This window comes from Rhinopithecus bieti, unplaced genomic scaffold (genome assembly GCF_001698545.2).
Source record: "Rhinopithecus bieti isolate Rb0 unplaced genomic scaffold, ASM169854v2 scaffold_62081, whole genome shotgun sequence".
In the NCBI taxonomy this organism is placed as follows: domain Eukaryota; kingdom Metazoa; phylum Chordata; class Mammalia; order Primates; family Cercopithecidae; genus Rhinopithecus; species Rhinopithecus bieti.
In genome coordinates this window covers 20433-36777 of record NW_016823463.1, presented here as the reverse complement: position 1 = coordinate 36777, position 16345 = coordinate 20433, and the positions used below count along the sequence as shown (strand labels likewise).

General features: G+C 46.3%; 1 protein-coding gene across 1 annotated transcript in view; it reads left to right on the top strand.

Annotated features, from left to right (window-relative positions):
• The window catches only part of RNASET2 (ribonuclease T2), a 30630-nt gene extending 15589 nt beyond the window's left edge, over positions 1-15041 (top strand). Inside the window, exons 5-9 of the mRNA XM_017861631.1 lie at positions 1970-2040; positions 6058-6171; positions 11082-11127; positions 13835-13909; positions 14758-15041. Of these exons, the coding sequence (XP_017717120.1) occupies positions 1970-2040; positions 6058-6171; positions 11082-11127; positions 13835-13909; positions 14758-14913 (462 nt within the window). The 3' untranslated portion in view covers positions 14914-15041. The remainder of the gene's footprint in view (positions 1-1969; positions 2041-6057; positions 6172-11081; positions 11128-13834; positions 13910-14757) is intronic.
• The last annotated feature ends 1304 nt before the right edge of the window (positions 15042-16345 follow it).

Here is a 16345-nt window from a genome sequence, read left to right as displayed (position 1 = left end):
GGGTGTGGACCTGGGTAGGTGAGGGGCAGGGCTGACGGGTGTGGGTGGGTGAGGGGCAGGGCTGACAGGTGTGGGTGTGGGTGGGTGAGGGGCAGGGCTGATAAGTGTGGACATGGGTAGGTGAGGGGCAGGGCTGACAGATGTGGGTGGGCTAAGGGGGCAGCGCTGACAGGTGTGGGCCTGATGGGCAGAGGGGGCAGTGCTGGTGGAGCCCCGTGATAACAACCAGGTGAAAAGGGGCATGTGTGCCTACAGCCGGAAAAGGCGGAAACCCAGGAGAGGAGAGGTTGGTGCAGAGGCACCATGGGACTGCATATCCCCGAGGCATCCAGGACAGGAAGGCTGCATTGCCTTTTGGGTTGGGGGCGGCGGGTCATGGGTCTGTGGTGGCCTGAGCCGCCACTCCTCAGAGTAGTCCTGGCTTCCTCGTTGTGTAGCGGTAGATCCAACTTTGCATTGTCCCAAATGGAAGTAGCCCAGTTTGCACAGTCAATCATATCATGGCCTAGGTCATCCCGAGGGCTGGTGGGGCTGAAGCCAGCATGGTGGGGCAGGAGAGACTGGTTGGGGGGCTGCAGGGGGTCAGAGCTGCGCCCACATGGGCGGGGGCTGTGGGGTGGGGCCACATTACAAATGGGCTGAGGAAAGAACCCTCATATAGGGTGCTGGAAAACAGGAGAAAGGGAAGAAAAATGAAATTATCCGAAGTTTGTTCAGCATCTTTTTACTGACTATTTTGGGGTTTTTTGGTGTAGAGGGTGTGTAGAAATTGAAAAGTAAACTCCAGTTCCGTTGAATTTAGTGTGACTGGTGCAGTGTGGAGCCCAGGCTGCCCAGCTCACACAAGCTCTTCTCTGGGAAAAGAAGAGCTTGTCCTTTGTTTGTTTTAATTGATGGTTTATTGTTTGTTTGTTTTTTAAGACGGAGTCTCACTCTGTCGCCAGGCTGGAGTGCGGTGGCTCGATCTCGGCTCACTGCAACCTCTGCCTCTCTGGTTCAGGTGATTCTCCTGCCTCAGCCTCCCGAGTAGCTGGGATTACACACATGTGCCACCATGCCCGGCTAATTTTTGTGTTTTTGGTAGAGACGGGGTTTCACCAGGTTGGCCAGGAGGGTCTTGATCTCCTGACTTCCTGATCTGCCTGCATCAGCCTCCCAAAGTGCTGGGATTACAGTCGTGAGCCACCGCGTCCGGCTGATGTTGTTTTTAGAACAGTTTTAGGTTTACAGAAAAATTGGATGGAGATTACAGACAGTTCACTCCCTTCCCCTCAAATCTCCCAATCATTAACATCTTCTATAGTGTGTCACATTTGTTACAATTAATGAACTGATACTGATACTTCATTATTAAATAAAGTTTAGCGTTAACATTAGGGTTTACTCCTGTGTTGTGCAGTTGTGTGGCTTTGGATAAATGCAGGAGAGCAAGTCCCACCCAGTGCGGTGCAGAGCAGCCCCTGGCCTCAGACCGCCTGAGCCATACCTCCCCTTCTTTCCTCCCCTTGAACCCCTAGCAACTGCAAATCTCCTTTCTGTCTCTTAAGACTCCCTTTTCCAAATGGTCACATCATCGGAATCGTATAGTATGGAGCCTCTGCAGGTTGGCCTCTTTCACTAGCAATATATGTTTACAGTTCCTCCAGTGGCTTTTCATGGCTTGATAGTTCATTGGTTTTTGTTGCTGCAAATATTCCATTGTTTGGATGTACACTGTATCCCTTCACCTGTAAGAGCTTGTATTTTCGTGTGCAGTTTTATGATTACTCAAATTGCACTTGTAGATATATCTTAACAAACACTTTGTACAAAATAAGTATAGGGTAATTTTACTCACCCAAGTATTGTTAATTAGCAGAGCTCAATTCTTTGAATGTGTCAGTTTATCAAATTTATCTTCTGAGTTTGGAGTTTATTATTAAGATCCTGCATAGACTTCTTTTATTTATTTTTTTATTTTAATGCATAGGATCTTTTGCCAGAAATGAAGGCATACTGGCCTGATGTAATTCACTCGTTTCCCAATCGCAGCCGCTTCTGGTAAGTCCCAGCCTCTGATTGCTGTCTTGATTGCTGTCTGAGCGTGTGTGGGGAGCGTAATGAATCGCTCTAAGTGGAAACTGTGTGGGAAGCAAGATAACAGAATCTGTCTTATGGGGCTGAGCAGTTTGAACAACCTTTTATGAGATATGATTCTGTTATGGCATTTTTGGTGCCTTTCTCCAATATATAAAAAAATGAAAGCAAGTGGAATTTACCTTATAAGCCTGTTTTCTAACCTATGTGATATTTATTACTTTGCTTGAAAACTTTTCTCAGCCAGTCACAATGGCTCATGCCTGTAATCCTGGCACTTTGGGAGGCTGAGATGGGTGGATTGCTTGAGTCCAGGAGTTCGAGACCAGCCTGGTAACATGACAAAATGCCGTCTCTACCAAAAATTTAAAAAGTCAGCCAGATGTGGTATTGTGTGTCTGTGGTCCCAGGAGCTCAAGGTTGCAATGAGCTGTGATCAGCTGGGGTGATAACCAGCCTGGGTGACGGCGGGGTGAGACCCTGTCTCAAAAAAAAAAAAAAAAAAGAAAGAAAGATACAAATTTTCTCTTCTGAGGCTCAACAGAGTCAAATGCTTGCATATCTAAGAATTGGTCTATATCAGACAGGAGAGAATATTGCTTAAGGAAATTGTGCTCCTGTCTTGAAATACATTAAGTAAAAAGAGAACAGCCACAGTGGTTCACACCTGTAATCCCAGCACTCTGGAAGGCCAAGGCAGGTGGATCACTTGAGGTCAGGAGTTCAAGACCAGCCTGGCCAACATGGCAAAACTCCATCTCTACTAAAAATACAAAATTTAGCTGGGCACAGTGGCGTACACTTGTAATCCCAGCTACTTGGGAGTCTGAGGCAAGAGAATCCATTGAACTCAGTAGGTGGAGGTTGCAGTGAGCCGAGATCACGCCACTGTACTCCAGCCCAGGTGACAGGGCAAGATTCCATCTCAAAAAAAAAAGATGTCTTCTAAGATGATGATCTCATGCCTATGACTTAGGGAGGAGAGAAAGTGAGACTTAGCATGTGAGGCTGAGACCCCAGTCAGGGTGAGGTGCCTTTAAGTTCAGCCGAAGCTGAGCCTAGGACCTAAATGTCATGTTCAATTCGAGGTAGCTTTTAAAATCATGGCTTTTTTAATAACATGAAGTGAATTCCTTTTATTAACGTTATGTTAACTGAAGGTAATTATTTTCTCTATCCCACTTCAATGTTGCAATTTATAATTCAGATTACAACCCATCAAATTTTAGGTAGAAAGGTTAACTTAGTAATATTTTTGTGTGTAATTTTCAGGAAAGTTATAAGTTAAGTTTAGAAGAAAGCTTTTTAAAACAAAATGAAATGGAAGTGATGTCCATCTTCCTGGTTCATCGGTGTGGCAGTGAAGTGGCCTTAGGATTCACGGACCCTCACTCTGTGCATTGAATCACCCTTGAGTACAGAGAACCACTCTTAATGAAAATTCGGATGGTGAATGGTTCAGGTCTCAGTCACCTGTTCTGCACAGCCTGTGTTCTAGAAAATTATTTCAAAATAATGGCCATGATAAGTTGAAATGGAAGAAGATAGGAAAAAAAATTGTATGTCACTTCACGTGTACTTCAGATAATGAGTGTATGGTAACTGAGTTATATGAAAGAGAATTTTTCCAGTTGTTACAGTGTTCCATGATAGAGTCTGTCAGACTAGCCAAATGGCTGAAAATAAATCAGCAAACATGCAAAGGCCTTCAGTGAGCTGGATCTTGAGCATTTAGTCAAAACAGTGTGGGCAAAGTATGCCTTTATTTTTGTGCTCTGATAAAGGCAAGATGACTTACTTTAAATTTTCAAGTTGATAGTTGAATTACACACTTAAGAAAACTGTTTGGTTCTAAATGAAAAGGATAAATCTCACACACAAATTAATATTTATATTTTTTGAGTGCTCCTAAATACAAAATATCAGGGAGGAGCTCCTGTCTCGGCTGTGTCACCCAGTCCTGTGCCTATCACTCAGGTCACCTGACTAACTCCATGGGGGTTGGCCTCTGGCTTCTCCACCTCTGCTCCTTGGGCAGGGGAAGGTGTCACAGCACTGCTGTGGAATGTATCTTTGGGCATAACCAGCCCCGAGGACTGGCTGCCTCTTGTGGCCGAGCAGGCCAGGTGACAGTGGGTGGGTGAGCCCGGGACATCCGCTCCTGGCTGCGTCTACGCTTGGTGGGTGAGTCAGGGTGTCTCTCACCATAGAGGGCAACGCGCTGAGTCACTTCGCATTGGTGACTGACCGTTTTGGTGCTTAAAAATAACAAAGGTCCAGTTCCAAATGACGTGTGAGTGAATGTCGTTGAGCTCCGTGAATATCAGTCTATTTCCAGCATCTGTTGAGTTAAGCTTGCTCCAAGAATAATGATGGCTGACATTTGCAGTTTATTGTGAGCAAGGAACTGTTTTCATTCGTGTGGAAGGGCTCGGCACACCTCATCTCACCTGCAGAATTACCCCTGTTTTATAGCAACGAAGTCACCTGGAATTCAGGTTACATTTCAATTAGTTTAAAATAATCTCTTTTTTTCTACCCCATAGGATATAGGAAGTTATTAGGTCATTCGCTCTGGAAAGTCTTCCAGATGAAGATAGTTACTCATCCACTTTTATCCTTCCTGTTTTCAACTTTTCATCATTTTCTGTGACTTAAATCGATAGGAATTATTTAAAACTAGTATTTTGGGTGAATTTTGCCAATGAATGCACATTTAGATTGTATTTTTAAGACTGCATATAAGTGATTGCATGAATGTTATTTATTAAAACATCATGAATTCATCACTAATAAAGCTGAGGAAATCTGATTCCCATTTTGTCTTTTCATGCGAATGATGATAAACATCTGAATGACACGCCGGTCATTCTGAAGGTGGCTGTCAGTCTCGTCAGCAGTTGATTGGACGGCAGCCCAGTGCGGTGGGAAGGGTGCTGACCTTGGGCTTGAGAGTGGCCTTCAGCAAGTCCCCTGGCCCTGCTGGGCTTCTGTTCCCTGTCTCTAAACTAGCAGTGATATTTTCGCCTTGCAGAGTTTTGAGAACCAAATGAAGAACGTGAAAGATTTTTGTAAGCCTTTAATCTGCAGTAAAATATCAGGAATCATTATCAGTGACCACATGTTTCTGGAATACAAATTGCTATCCATGTGCAGCCCTTTGGTTATGGGCTGTTCAGTTGTTCGTATTGTCCTCTATGTACAATGGATGCTTGAACTATAATTTGTAGAAGCTGACATGGAAAATGGGCCTGAGGTGTTTCCTGGTAATTAGCTGTCCTGCCTTTCCGTGGCTGGTTGCTTAGAAATGACAGTTTGTGCCACTCTGCGAAATTCCCTGGCTGCGAAGCACCCACTCACTGCAGGAGACCACACGTTGCTTTGTGAATCAGTGGGGGGTTAGGGCAGCATCGTGTTCTTTTTTCTCAGCTTTGATTTGTTGTTAATTGAGCAAGCTGTAATTGTAGACGTGAACTGAAACTGATTATTTCATCGTGGGGGATTGAAATAATTGCCTATGTTGCATATAAGGAATTTTACCCTTCCTACTTGGTAAAAGAAATGACATGCCTACTGCACGGGAATAGTCTGTGCTAAGACAAAACATGCTTGACCATTTTTATTCGGAATCAGTTTCATTACCTTTTTTTTTTTTTTTTTGAGACGGAATTTCTCTCTTGCCCAGGCTATAGTGCAATGGCATGATCTCGGCTCACTGCAACCTCTGCCTCCCAGGTTCAAGTGAATCTCCTCAGCCTCCTGAGTAGCTGGGATTTCAGGCACCTGCCACCCCACTCGACTCATTTTTTTGTATTTTTAGTAGAGATGGGTTTCACCATGTTGGTCAGGCTGGTGTCAAACTCCTGATCTCAGGTGATCCACCCCCTTCAGCCTCCCAAAGTGTTGGATTTACAGGTCTGAGCCATTGCGCCCAGCCTGTTTCATTACTTTTAAGTGGAGATTTTTTTCTAATCCTCACAGGAAGCATGAGTGGGAAAAGCATGGGACCTGTGCCGCCCAGGTGGACGCACTCAACTCCCAGAAGAAGTACTTTGGCAGAAGCCTGGAACTCTACAGGGAGCTGGACCTCAACAGGTGGGTGTGCCCTTCCCCCTGCTGCACTTCCCAGTGGGGATCCCTGCTGTCTCCCAAGCCTGACGGCTGGATCCAGGGGAGTGAGTGTAGACCACGGTGCCCTCCAGCAGCTTCTGCATGTGCACTGTTTGGCCAGTGGGATCATTCCTGAGGAATGTTCTGTGCCTACCAAGCCTTTCCGGATCATTCTACATCACGATCACACAGAGTGGGTGCAGAGTATTGGGATGCCTGTCTGGGCACCATCTCATCATCAGAGTCGGCCGTAGGGAAAATGAGAACTCCAACCAGCGTGTGCCTTTCTCAGCCATGGTTCCTGATAAAGGATAGTGCATTAACAGGTCGTTTCCTTTTTCTTAGAAAGACGGAACCTCAGGAAGTCTGTGGGTCTTTGTCACAGAGCTCCTGGAACAAGCAGGCAGGAAAGAGATGTTGGCCAGGGTTATTTAAGCCCCAGAAATGACCCAAACCTGCCTGAATCGTCCCTGCCTGCCCTCACCTCAGTTCTTGAAAAGGAGAATATGTTGTCACCACTTGAACCAGTGAACTTGTAAAACAAAGTGCCTCCCGAGGGCCACGCCCAGCCCACTCACTGTCCAAATCTGGTTGCTAGAGAACCACGGTGTGCCCTTACCTCTCCGTCTGGACATTTCAGGGTGTCAGTGTCTTAGCTGCTCTCACTGACCTTCATCATAAGAGGTCATAATAAACCAGTGAAGTCATTGTAAAAAACATGACAGGCGATTGCACAGCCTCTGTGTTGCTGCTTTTGCAATTTACGCAGCTTGTTTTAGAGCAATTCTCCTTCAAATCAGAATAATACCAGGAGCCTTTGCTAATCAGCTGTATTTAAGGTTTCTGAATTAAATCTGCTTAAAAGATGAATAAACCTCCATTGCTTATCTAGACATGTGCTTTGCCTCCTCAATGCACAAAATTGTCTCACACAGATGGTCTCCTGTGTCATCTGATGAAACGCGGTCTAACAGCTGCGACTTGGGTGGGATAGAGCTCAGGCGCTGATAGAAGAGGGGCTTGGCATGGTTAGCGGGGACCGAGATTACAGCAAAGAATGCCCTGTGAATAAGCTTTTTAAAAAATCACCTCCCAGAGCTCACGGCTTTAGGTGGGCCTTTTCATCCTGGTTCTGACGCTAACTAGTTGTACAATTTGTGTATCTGACCTCTAGATCTTCTTTCCATGCTGTAAAATAAATGGGTAGGTTGCCAACAACCCTGAAGTCTCTTCTAGCTCTTAAAATCTGCACTACCAAGTACATACACTAAGAAACGTACACAGACCTATACACTTTGATTTGTATATAGTTTGTGTATATAATTTGCTCTATATAATTTAATGTTAGGTTTTTAATAGAGGAAGCATTGCTTTCTTGCAGTAAGAGCAATATTTTAGGAAACATTTTCTCACCCAAAAAATGTAGCTAATTAGCTGTTCAAAAGTCATTGTGGGCCGAGTGTGGTGGCTCATGCATATAATCCCAGCACTTTGGGAGGCTGAGGTGAGTAGATCACCTGAGGTCAGGAGTTCAAAACCAGCTTGGCCAACATGGTGAAATCCCATCTCTACTGAAAATACAAAAATTAGCCGGGTGTGGTGGTGCATGCCTATAATCCCAGCTACTCGGGAGGCTGAAGCAGGAGAATGGCTTGAACCCAGGAGGCATAGGTTGCAGTGAGCTGAGATCATGCTATTGCACTACAGCCTGTGCAAACAAGAGTAAAACTGTCTCAAAACAAAACAAAAAAAACGTCATTATGACGATTAACCAAGAGAGTGTCTTAGGTAGCTCCTGGAGCACAGGAGACTTACAATTAAAAAGAAAGTCTGTCATTGCTGAAAGATTGGAGGGGTAGGAACCACTTTGGAGATAATAAGAAAGATGCCTTCTGTTTCAAAATATGGGTCTTACGGTCCTAACCCTGCCACAGAGTGCTGTTGTTTTCCAGGCTGACTCCATAAAACAGTTCATTTAATCAAACAGAGAAAGGAGGATAAATGGATACTGCCGAAAATTTTAAAATCAATTTTCTAAATAATTCATCTCTGTATCCAACACATAGCTTATTAAGTGGCTCCTACTTACACTTGTTGAAACTCAGTAGCTTTCCTGCTATGGTTTGGATGTGGTTGGTTTATCCCCACCAAATCTCATGTTGAAATTTGATCACCGGTGTGGAGGTGGGAGGTGTCTGAGTTGTGGGGAAGGATCCCTCATGAATAGATGAATGCCCTCTTGCAGGGGTGAGCGAGTTCCCACTCAGTTCCCCAGAGAGCTGGTTGTTAACAAGAGCCTGGCACCGCCCCCACCCCCTGGCTTCCTCTCTGGCCATGTGATCTCTGTACACACCAGCTCCTCTTTGCTTTCTGCCATGAGTGGAAGCTTCCTGAGGCCCTTGTCAGAAGCAGAATCTGGTTCCATGCTTCTTGGACAGCCTGCAGTCCCGTGAGCCAAATAAACCTCTTTTTTAAATAAATTACCAAGCCTCAGGTGTTCCTGTATAGCAACACTGGACAGACTAAGACATACACACACACACATGCGAGACATGTGCAAAACTCTTAAGTCCTGGAGTCCCTGTGGGGGTTCAGCAGGGCCCAGTGCTGCCCCGCTGTTGCGAGTCCCTGTGGGGGTTCAGCAGGGCCCAGTGCTGCCCCGCTGTTGCGAGTCCCTGTGGGGGTTCAGCAGGGCCCAGCGCCACTGTTGTGAGTCCCTGTGGGGGTTCAGCAGGGCCCAGTGCTGCTGTTGCTGTAGATGGGGATGGTGGGTCCTGTATTCATTCACTGATTCATTCAGTAAATGTTCACTGAGGGCCTGCAAGGGCAAAGCACTACGGAGAGTATGTTTGCTAGAACCTATAAAGAACAATTATAGGAAATGTATATTCTTAGTTTCTGCAAGGGAAATCTATAATTCTTAGTGCCTTAATTTTAATCTAAAAATAAAATTAAGAAGTCAAAATTTAAGACCCCTCATTTTTCCTCGTAAACTGGTATCACAAATTATCTTTTTCTCATAGGTTGGCTTTTCAAATGATCATAAACTGTAACAGGCCGGGCACGGTGGCTCACGCCTATAATCCCAACACTTTGGGAGGCCAAGGCGGGTGGATCAGGTCAGGAGTTCACGACCAGCCTGGCCAACATGGTGAAACCCCATCTCTACTAGAAATACAAAAATTAGCTGGGCATGGTGGTGCACGTAATCCTAGCTACTCAGGAGGCTGAGGCAGGAGAATCTCTTGAAACCAGGAGGCAGAGGTTGCAGTGAGCCAAGATCACACCACTGCAGTCCAGCCTGGGCCACAGAGCAAGACTCTGTGTCAAAAAAAATAAAATACAATACAAAACTGTAACATTTTTTTCTTCACTTCATAATATGAAGGCAGCAAACCTGAAAAACCACAAATCATCTTGAAGCAAAGTTCTCAGGGTTCCCATAGACTCAGATGAGCTGATGGCATGTCCTAGAGTACCCACAGATAAAGACCTGGGATGAGTGCCAAGCTCATCTCAACTCAGCAGAAAGCATGATGCTGGGCTAGGTGCTGCATTTCCCCACATCTTTCTCTCTTTGCCTTATTCCGTTGATCACCCAAGTCAGGAGCATGGTACCCAATAGACATGTAACACAAGCCACAGATGGCATTTAAAATGTTCTAGTAGCATCATTAAAAGGAGCGAAAAGAAACAGGTTAATTTCAAAAATATTTTATTAAACTCAATACATCAAAAATAGGATCATTGAAACTTAGGATAAATATTAAAAAATTCATGAGCTAGTTTACATTTTTTTTTTTTTTTTTTTTGCTGCAAAGTCTGAAACCTGTTATTCATACAACACCAACAGCTAGCGTATGCAAGGTCCTGGGGGTTCAGGCCATGTCTGGGGCTGAAAGGACCCTGGCCCAGCGTCTCAGTCCTTGTTCCAGGAACTCTGGCCAAGACAGTCTGACAATCAGTTAGTGCCCACAGAGGCTCTCAAAGTCCTTGTGTCCACTCTGTGATCATGATCTAGAATTTTCTACAAAGGCTTGACTATAAGGAACTAGGATATTCTTCTGGAATGATTCAGAATTTTTACAATGTACCTTTATAATTTAATACGTGAATTCTGTATATGGTAGTTTGGTAGGATTCTGTGTAGCAGTGCTTTAGGAGGCGATTGAAAGCTGTAGGGAGTTAACATATGGTTGTGTATTGCTTAGTGATAGGGTATAAAATTGTCATTATGTGAATATCTTGGAGTGCACTTACTTAGCTGATACAGCCCATGACACACCTATGCTTTGTGGTATAGCCTGTTGCTGTGAGGCTACAAACCTGTACAGCGTGTGACTGTACCGAGTACTGTAGGCACCTATATGTAACACAGTGGTAAGGATTTGTGTATCTAAACATATCTCAACACAGAAAAGGCACAGTAGAAATATGATCATATGGGACCACCCTCATACCTGCAGGCCTTCACTGACTGAATGTCAAAATGTGGTGCATGACTGTGTTCAAAGATTTGACCAAATGCAGTTTACCAGGATAAGCCTGGAATCCAATTTCATTTGCTATCTTTTAAAGCAGGTGTGGCAAATGGGTGGTGCTCTGTGCGCCAACTCCACTTGGTGGTGGCCCCTGTGCTCCCATGCTCAGAAGGAGTCAGGAATTGGAAAGGGTGTCTGGAGCAGTTAGTGTGTGTGCTGAGGAGTGGGAAGGCAGGGACTGGGAACCATGTATTTGCTGTCCATGTTGACACATTTGTTACATAAAGTCATAGAAAAAAAGCACTTTCCTTTAAGAGTGTCTTAATTTTTGCCATGAAATGTGATATCTGAAAAGAACAAGGAAGGAAAATGGACCTTCATTATACAGCTAACTTTTTTAAATTTAAATTTTAGTGTGCTCCTAAAATTGGGGATAAAACCATCCATCAATTACTACCAAGTAAGTCTTGCTTTTGCTTCTTTTCTCCGGTGTATCTCCTGGGGACCTCCAGCGGGGCTATTTTAGCCTCTGAGTCAGTGGACTGTAAAGTGACCCAATGCAAACCCCCTTCCTACTTAACCGTTATCATTTAAACAGATGTTATTTGCATTTTATTTTCCTGTGCATGTTGCGTATGAACTGAAGGCTTCTTAGACCAGTGATTTGGAAGTATAGATTCACGGCTCCTTTTGTGAGAAGCGTGTGCTCCAGGGTCTGGCAGAGCAGGTGGAATCTGCAGTTTGAAGAGTCACATTCACTTTTGTAACATAGTCTTATGTTTGTGGTTTGTTTTCATGATAAAATTGTGATTTGTTTTATGATTAAAAAAAAAAACTATAGACATTTAAGCATGACAAGATGTTATTAGCTGGTAAGCATATACAAAAAGTTGTTTTTGGCCAGGTGTGGTGTAAATCCCAGGACCTTGGGAGGCTGAGGCTGGAGGATTGCCTGCGGCTAGAAGTTCGAGACCAGCCTGGGCAACAGAATGAGACCTCTACAAAGAAGTAAAAGCAACTGAGCATGATAGTGTGTGTCTGTGGTCTCAGCTCTCAGGAGGCTGAGGTCAGAGGATTGCTTGAGCCCAGGAATTTGAGGCTGCAGTGAGCCATGGTCGCCCCACTGCACTCCAGTCTGGGTGACAGCCAGATCACGTCTCTTAAAAGGAAAGAAAAAGTAGTTGTTTTCAACTCTTGGTTGCCTGTTTTTGTAAACAAAATGGTAATCCTTTATTACCTGGGGATGCCTGTGCTCCCATGATGTAGCTGCCGTAGAGACCGATGTGTCACCCACAAAGCCTGGGATATTTACGATGTGGACCTTTGCGGAAAATGTTTGCAGACTCTTGCCTTAGAGAAATGTATCAAATTCTTTGAGATAGTTTTTGTATTTATCACATGTTGTAGATTTAGAAAAAGGTTGAAAGTCACTGATTTTAGCAGTTCTGGGGTGATGGCTGTATGTTGAACAATTATTTTGGTGCCTTGACAGTTTGAGAAATAAATTGGCAACGATGTCTTTGCCCTCAGTGGTGTCTGCTTACCTGTGCAGCCATTTTTCCAGGGTGTGGGGAGCAGTGGACTTGAGGAAGGAGTCTGCCAGCCCTTTCCAGACTCCCCCACAACCCCAACCCTGGGAAGCTGTAAGATGATTGCTTGCAGGGCCCTCACAGTCCTCACCTGGACTCATGTGCGAATAGATGAGGGGAATGTGCCTGCCATGTTTGCCCAGAACTTGGTGTCCAGGGAACTGATTCCAGTGGTGGTAAAAGCCACAGCGACCACATGTTTGCTGAGCTGCTTCCAGGTGCTAATGGCATTTGATTGGGCATCAGAAGCAGCACGTTGGATACTCAGAGTTCTGTCCTTTGAAAAGAGTTTGATTTATCGTCAGGAGAGACTTTCTGCTTTTGCATCCAGCATCCAGCCACTTGCCCACTCAAATGTTTTATGGGAAAATCAGGGCTGTGGGAGAACCCAGGAGATATGCTGACCCAGACATTTCCTGGGAAATATGTTGCTGTGATGGAGGCCTGCAGCCTGCCCAGGCCCTGGGGGGAGTGGCTCAGTGGAGCAGAACTGGGGGCTGGAAGATATGAGACCAGTTGCCACTTGAGGGGGATCAGGGGGAGAGCAGGAAGTTTGGGAAGAGGCCGGGTGGGAGCCACAGACATGAGGACCTCATCCTCCAGCAGCACTGAGCTCTGAGTAGGCTGGGGTGTTTGCTTGTTGCTGTGGTTGCCTGGTGCTGGGGAGGGACTAGGGACAGAGACCCTCCAAGTAGGCCACATGGTGGGGGAATCTTGGCCTATGGCCATGCAGCTGGAGAAGAAGGGATAGTGTGAAGGAGCCCAAGGAGCTGGGGCAGGAATGGCAGCCAGTAACCAGGCGGTCAGTGGAGCAGGTGCTCAGGAGGCCACAGGAGAGCTTCCTGGAAGGAGTGGACAGTGTCTGGGCAGACAGGCAGGCAAGGGGCAAAGGCATCTACTGGAGCTGGTGACCCCAGCTCGGTGTCCCCCAAAGCCAGAGCACGAGGCTTAGAGGATGCAGGTGTCCTCCTAGGAGGTTTGACTCAGAAGGCATGAGGCAGAAGCAGTGGGGGAGGATTCCCTCAGTAGAGCGGGGAGGCGGCCCCTCATCCGAGAGGAGGTTGGAGCACATGGGGGTCTAGGTTTGCAGTTTTGGGACCGGTACCTGAGGGCTCCCAGGGCCTGCCTTCTGTGAAGGAGAATGTGTCCGCCGTGGGAAGGGGGTCGGGAGAGAGGGAGACTTCAGAGTGGGCAGGGCTGAGAAAGCTTTGTGGGCCGTGAAAGGTGGAGTAGGAGTCGGTGGATGAGGGTGGCTGTGGCAGGTGGGGTTTCAGGTGAGACAGCTTGGGAGGGAGTGTGGGGCCTGGAAAGACACTGGGAGGAGGAGAGCTCCGCTCTCCAGAAAAACAGGAGTCGAGAGAAAACAGCTGCAGTGAGCAGCTTGTGGTCTGGGGATGAAAACAGCATCCTCTGCTTTGCTGGTGGGGATGGGGGCTTCATTCTCACACCTGTGCTGGGTTCTGTCCCTGCCAGCCAGGGGAGAGCAGGACCCTGCCACTGTTGCGCTTGGGATAGCCCAGAACTGTCAGATCTTTTCTGTTGAAGTTTAATTTCTAATACACTTGTATTTAATATCAGGTTGCAGATTTTAAAGATGCCCTCGCCAGAGTATATGGAGTGATACCCAAAATCCAGTGCCTTCCACCAAGCCAGGTTAGACAGTTATGTTTTGTCTTCCTTTTTTTCTTAAGAAGACAGGTTCTAGTTTCCTGATGGCTTTGTCTTCACCATACAGTTCCCATGGGCAGACTTGTATTTGTGCATTTGTGTCTGTATATGTGGGCATGTGCTGTGTGTGTGCATGTGTACATGCATGTGTACATGTGTTGTGTGCACCTGTGTGTGTGTGTACATGCATGTGGGCATGTGCTGTGTGTGTGCATGGTCCTGTGCATCTGTGTGCATGTGCTGTGTGTGTATGTGTGCACGTATGGGCATGTTCTGCATGTGTGCACAGGCCTGCGCATCTGTGTATGTGGGTGTGCATGTATGTCTGTGGGAGCGTGTGCTGTGTGTGAGCAGGCATGGTTCCTTGACAGCATGCAAGGACGGGGTTGTCTTCTTGCTTATCTTTACCAAGAATATACCTGTTCTTTTAGCAATAGGGTACTGTTGCCCCTTTGGCCTACAAAAGCCATTTTTTTCTCTTAATATCTTAATAGGTATGTTGAGTGCTGTTGTATCTGTATCTTTGTTAATTTTCTCTAAGATAAAAGCAGAGGCTTTTCACCAGGGCTGCCAGGCTGACCTCTGGTGGTGACAAGGAGATCCAAGCCCCAAGCCCAGCTCCACTGCCCACAGGCGAGTCGCCTAGAGCGACCCGTTCCAATTTAGTGCATGTCAGCCTTCTGCTAATTGAAGGGGTCTGTTCTTGGAAACTCGAACCTGTGGTGTGGAGCCTCTGCTTTTGTTGTCTTCAAGTTCTGAAAGTTCATGATCATAAGACCTTGATGATAATCCAAGATCTGAATTCTAAAGTGTCTTTCATCGTTTATTTTTAGGATGAAGAAGTACAGACAGTTGGTCAGATAGAACTGTGCCTCACTAAGCAAGACCAGCAGCTGCAAAACTGCACCGAGCCGGGGAGCAGCCGTCCCCAAGCAGGAAGCCTGGCTGGCAGATGGGGACGCCGAGAGCCGGGGTCTGAGGGTCTGTGAAGATGGCCCAGTCTTCTATCCCCACCTAAAAGATCAAGCATTGATGCCCACGTTTTGGAAATATTCTGTTTTAAAAAGCAAGAGAAATTCACAAATTGCAGCTTTCTAAAAAACAACTCCAAAGTGAAGTTTCGTGTTTGCTTTTTCACAGCAAGCCTTTCTGTTTGCTTTGCTGTTTCCCTTCCATGCCTGTGAATTGGATGTTGTGGTCCGTGTAGAGTGAGCGTGTGCAGCGTACATGGGGAGAGAGGAACTCTCCCACGCCTGAGTGGCTGTTTTGTCCTTTGGATAAAGTTCACAGGTTGGTTTTTCTTCTCTATTAAGCTCTTCAGTGCCCTGGTAAATCAGGCAGGCATACTTGGAATTTGGACAGATGGCGCCGATTCAGGGGACTCTCTTGCTTGAGTTTACCCCTCAGAGCCTGTTGCCTTCTTGGCACAGGGACACTGTCCAGACGAAGAGGTCTGCGCGTGGCAGGAGCCCATGCTGATGCCTGGTGGGCCTGGGCGGTGTCTCTAGCTCAGAGTGGGTCTGTTCCATGTGGCCAGAGCCCCAGGACATCGTTCCTTAGCCAGCTGCTCCCTTGTTGGAAGCCTGGTGTGGTCACGGGTGTGTCCTGGAACGGTGACTTTGCCACTCCTGCCCTAGGAGATCTGCGTGTATTCACAGAGAAGCCAGCCGCTGTCTCCATCAGAGCAGTCTCTTCAGGGTTACCGGAAGGGCAGTTTCTGTCAGGCCTCACTTTCTTCTTATCAGAGGGTCCCTGCACTGATACGTATTTAGAAATGTACATGGAGCCTCCAGCGAAATGTGCCTCCATTGTGTGTTCCAGAACCGGAGGTCCCCTTTCCTTCTAGATATGTGATGACATGGCTCTCACGTCAGGCAGACTGCTGCACCCACGGTCTCGGCCTGCCGTGCAGGGATTTCGCTCGTGGAGTGAGGTGTCTGGGGGCTGTGCAGTGGGGAGCTTTCCATGTGTTGTTAAGACAACCTGTTGGCATTGTCTTCTCCCACGTCTCCTGGCCTCTTCTCTCTTTAAATCCTTTTCTCTCTTTGTCTTAATCACGTTAACATCCTATTTATGTTTTATTCAATACACATTTACAATAGAACTTACACTGTGCCAGGCATTGTGTTCAACACGTGAAATATTTAATCCCCAGAATAACCATATTGTCAACATAATTTACCAAAAAAGCCAGCTGTATCAATGCTTGTGAATATTTGGCTTTACTCGCCCATTAAAAGAAGAGATTTTCAAACTGGTTCAAACCAAAACCTCACTTCATGGTGTCTACAAGACAATCTGAAATGCAGAATGTTCAGAGAGAGACAAAGGTTTACCAGGCAGATGGGATAGTGAGAAAGCAGGTGTTGGCAGTCCTGATCCCAGACTAAGTGACCTCTGTGTCCCCCGCAGGCATTAAAG